Raw genomic sequence first — 4,852 nt, 5'->3', positions numbered from 1 at the left:
GTGCGCATGGATTTGTGGGCTCGTCTCTCTTTCTCTCTCCGCCTCTTCTTTTAACTGCTGGCGGCCGTATTCATCCGCGCACACACATAGCAATCGACATCGCGCAGTTTTTGCTCTGGTTTCCCCACGTTCAGCCTTTCCCCCCGTCAACTGCCGCCATGTTTTTTTGAGGCAGGATGACAGCAGAGAGCGAGCGTAGACGAAGACGGATATAATACTGATAAAAACCCGTCGTTTTACAGCATTTTTTTCCGACCAGGCGACGGTCTATTTTTTATCGCGGACTCGCGAGGAACTAATTTCTCGGTATATTTGCAAATACCAATGGCTGAATTGTAGTATTTTGTTTTCCTATGGCGTAGGCACATTTTTCCTAATATATATCCTTGTTTATTTCAGGATGGGAGGGAGTCCTCCCACATAAATATAACATCCAGAAATTAGTATTTTCTCCGTTTTGAAGCTTATGCCATGCGTTTAACTAACGTTACCTCTACCAGCGAGCCTACAGGAATAACCAGACTAGTGATCTCTGCATTAGCAACTGCTTTACCACAAGCCACCTGCTGTTTCTAAAGCAAACTGAAGGAAGAAAAACAACTTTTAATCTAAAGTGAGGATACGACAGAAAATATTTCAAAGATGACGGGCAACGTCCCAGTTGACATGGTAAGAATTTACTCATTCTGCAAAAGGTTTAACGTAACGTTATTGGTGTTTATGATAAAATGTTGTAATGTTCTTTGAAACTAACTAGTATCTATTTTCATATTTATGTACTAAAACGTAATCCAAAAATGAAAATAAAATGACTGTTTCAATATGACTGGCATATTACTGAGATTATCGTACTTATTCTTTACGTTAGACACTAATAGGCCTACTTAAGTTAGTATTACTTACACCTTTCTTACTAGCCACTATGCTAATAGGTTACTATTCCAATGTTACTGGTAACAGATTGCAATATTCTAGATTCTAGTAACAGTTTGAGTAGTAACAATAAACAAAAGAATACTTACTAGTACCTAATGTTTCTTCGGTAGTAAACTCTAATAGCCACCAGCAACAATTGAAAAACATGACTAGTCTGAAGTGAATAGTTAATGTATGAACCACAGTTCCCAATAGAATTCAATTAAAAAAATTGCCATTTGTTACTAGTATCAATTAAATAAGTACTTGTCACTATTGAGATTCTGACTAGTTGCAAAGTAATGTCGACTGAGTACTGAAATCTAATGAATAGTGAAATACTAGTCTTTTTTTTTTCTTGATAGTAAAGTTCTTAAAAAAACAAGCAGGCCTACTAGTAACATACAAATTGATACTAATTTGTTTTAATGAGTAAATATGTAATAACAAGTGTTTGTCAAAGATTAAAGAAGGTCAGTTGATCTCATTGTTGCTTTTGCAAATAGATTGACCCAAGAAAATCCAGAAGGACAGTGTTATTAAATGTCTTGGATCACTTTTTGCTCTCCCAGCAATAACCCCATCAAAATTCCACTTCCACTTCAATCAGGAAGGGCAGTAGTGTAAAGATATTCTATCTGATGGGCTACATTGCTGTTCAGACTGATCAGGAAGTGTGATCAGGGAGACTTCGAAAACAGTTACTTCCCTGTTTGCACAACTGAAAATGTCTCAAAACGAATGCTCAAACCGAAACTCCAACATTAGAATCTTTCTGGCCAGAAGGATACTGTCATAGATTCTTTATAATACTCATTGCATGATTGTAGAATGACATTTCAAGCTTTGCACTATGATGTAAGGTCTAATAAATTGAGATTATTAAACCCCGTGGGTAGTGGTAGTGCTGCTAGTGCTTACAAGTATCCAGAAGGTCGGTGGTTTGAATCTGAGGACGTGGGAAATCAGCTTAAAAACAATAAATTACAGCCCTCATTGTGTATTAAGATATTGAAACATCAAAACAAATAAGAACTCCTTCTATCGGCGCCAAACTGTAACATTCTGTCCCAGCTTGTTAGTCAAGCATGCTTTGGCCAAACAGCTGATCTGGCTGTCAAACTCAAGAGATGCCGACTCTCTGACATTGCAGGGACTCTGTTTGATGTAAGGTACACTGAGGGCTGATGCGATCGGCCCTTACAGTGTGCACATTCAGTTTTCCTTCTGTTACTGCCATTGAGTAGCATTAAAATGTAAATCTGGCCATCAGAAAGGCTCCCTTGGTAACTTTAGGTATTAAAAGAGCAGTGCCACATATTGTTGATTATTAAGGCCAGAAACGTGAGTCGACCCTGATGATGACGATGCGTCTCTTGACGTCTCTACAGGAAGAAAGGTTTTTCTCACACTACGCAGACAGGAACAGAACAGGGTACAAAGTGTTATGTTATAGCCCAAAGTCAGGCATTGATTATCTAAGCTAGCTTTAGAAGGTTTTTAAGGTCATCTTTGAAAACTTTAAACAGCCAAACCTCACAGGAAATAATTTTATATGGATTTGTAAAGGAGTGATAATGATAATTCATTGCTAGCTTTAAAATTAATGCAGAAGCTGCATGACGTTTTTCTACTTTGGGTTTAGGTGCCTATTTTTGGTCTCCCGGAACAGCATGTTCAGTTTTAGGATGAAATGTCCACGAGGTGAAACCTTGAATCATTGTGTGGTCTCCAGCTGAGGGGCATTCAGTTGGGGGGTAGCGTTGTCAAACAATGGGAGTGTTTATGTGTGTGTGTGTGTGTGTGTGTGTGTGTGTGCATACACATCTTGTGGGTGGGCATTTTAATGAATGGGCTTTTTTTTGTGGAGAGCTCTCACTGTTTCAAAGCAACGAAATGTTGCAGAAGCCTTTCGCCTGTAGGTGCTACATCAGATATACTCCTTTAAAAGATTTCGCTTTGATCAATTGTGAGACTGAGGTGTGAAGGAGAACTCAATACTCCCTGACAGGACTGTGTCACTTTGTGTGGTGTCATGTGGTATTGTGTCCTCTGTGCGTTTGCGTTGGGGTGAATTAGTATGGGAGGAATGTCAAGGAAAGACCTCCCCAATGACTTGTCCACACACTTGAGTAGCATTGCTCAGCACTTTCAGAAGTTTAAATTATGTAAAAAAGAATTGAGGTGCTTGATAAACCTACATGTTGAATGAAATTAGACCGAAATCTAATCAGCATCTTGTTATGAGTGGTAGTAATATTGTTTTGATATGTCCTGTAGACATGAAATGGCATTTGTGACCCATTTTACTTTTGTAATGTGACATTTTTGAGTGAAACAGGATATTTGATGTAAAAAAAAAAAGTTGTATAGCTATTTATTACATATATTGGGATTGTTATCGACGTCCTGGGGCTATTGTATCTTTCAGTTGTGATACCAAAATGTATCACCGCCCTGCCCGATGGGCTATCTTAAATACAGGGTTCCCGCGGGTCCTTAAAAAATCTTTAATTTAGTTGTAGCAAATTTAAGACCATAAAAAGACTTAAATACCTTAAATGGTATAAGAAAAGTCTTAATTATAATTTCAAGAGGTCTTACATTTGGGGACAGAAAGACAAGAATCGTGATATGGCTTAATATGACGATTAAGATTATGATTTCATTGAATAAATATGAGCTGCATGTTCCAAAGTCAAATCGCGGTGTGGGTGTTTTTATATGACTGTATCTCTGAAGGGGACTGACTGTCTTCAGAAAAGTTTTAATGGCATTTTCATTTCATCTTTCCTGTAATGCCTGATAAAGCAGCATTTATTGGCGCAGTGCTGCTTTGTGTACAGTCATAATTGGGGAAACCACTATTTTTCAATTTCAAAAGCCCCACCTAGTGGCAGAGAACTACTTGGAAAATCTCACATAATGAAGTGGAAAGACTTCGAAAAATAATTTTGACAGTGTACTTAAGACACAAATTGCTAAAGTAGCATGGTTTCTGTTTGCAGAATTAAACCAGCTTTGTCACTGAGACTTTTGCAAAATTATGTAATCATGCTCAAATCAATAGAACTCATCAGGGAAACAGACAACAGAAGGATGTGGCTACACAAATCAGTTCCTTTGAGGGTTTATTCATTATAGGGCATTTAGGTCATTATAACATCTGTTTAATGACAGACAGACAGACCCAACCCTTCCGACCCCAAGCAGCCTACCTGCGATGAACTGCCACTGTTTGAACTCTGAGAGGTGGCCAAAGTGAGAGAGAACATCAGGAGAAAGGTACGGGGTAGGTAACGATAAGTGTTTGCGTATAAGAGATGGAAAAGTTGTAGAAAATGTTATAAAACACAACACAGTACGTACCACGATTCAAAACATTGTGAATGAACCTGCGTCAACAGTGTGAGAAAAAGACTCAGCATGTTGGCGAGGTATCAGTTTAAGTCTCTCTCACACGCTTAGAAACGTCATTTTCAGAGTTAAAGCTTAGTTTGGAGAAACTGCTTGAAACTGAATTGCAAAATTGTAGAAAAGGTTATGAATGAAAATGATATGAAATTGATGTAATTTATTGGTGATAAAAAGAATGGCTCCATATTGATTATTTTAGCACAGCCCTATAATGAAAAACAGCATAAACATACAGAGATGAAGCAAAAAACAGTTTGGTATCTGTTGTATCTATATGTGTTTGTGTGAATAAATGCAACAAGTATAACATGGTGAGTACGATTTGCATAAAATGAATAACTCCAGAGAGTGTTATGGGTCAGTAAGGGTTAAAGGCTAAAGAGGGAGCGAGAGAGAAGGAGGGGGAGGAAGTAGCTCAGACTCACTCAATAAAGGATCCTTTCAGTAGAGTGAGTAACAATTACAACAGCAGAGGTGCTCGCTCACGCACACACACTCCCACACACACACACACACACTC

At 38.3% G+C, this 4,852-nt stretch overlaps 1 protein-coding gene across 2 annotated transcripts in view; it reads left to right on the top strand.

Moving 5' to 3' along the window:
• Positions 1–97: 97 nt before the first annotated feature.
• The window catches only part of LOC107697435 (ubiquitin-like protein 3), a 32,561-nt gene continuing 27,806 nt past the window's right edge, over positions 98–4,852 (top strand). The window contains exons 1-2 of one of the 2 annotated variants that reach the window (XM_016498219.1): positions 98–306; positions 400–669. In XM_016498219.1, the coding sequence (XP_016353705.1) occupies positions 643–669 (27 nt within the window). In that variant the 5' untranslated portion in view covers positions 98–306; positions 400–642. Of the gene's footprint in view, positions 670–4,852 lie in introns of both variants that reach the window. The other variant, XM_016498218.1, reaches the window with a different exon arrangement.

This window comes from Sinocyclocheilus anshuiensis, unplaced genomic scaffold (genome assembly GCF_001515605.1).
Source record: "Sinocyclocheilus anshuiensis isolate Anshui unplaced genomic scaffold, SAMN03320099.WGS_v1.1 scaffold939, whole genome shotgun sequence".
Lineage (NCBI taxonomy): Eukaryota > Metazoa > Chordata > Actinopteri > Cypriniformes > Cyprinidae > Sinocyclocheilus > Sinocyclocheilus anshuiensis.
Note: the sequence above shows the minus strand (reverse complement) of the source record. Positions and strands in the feature narration are given on the sequence as shown.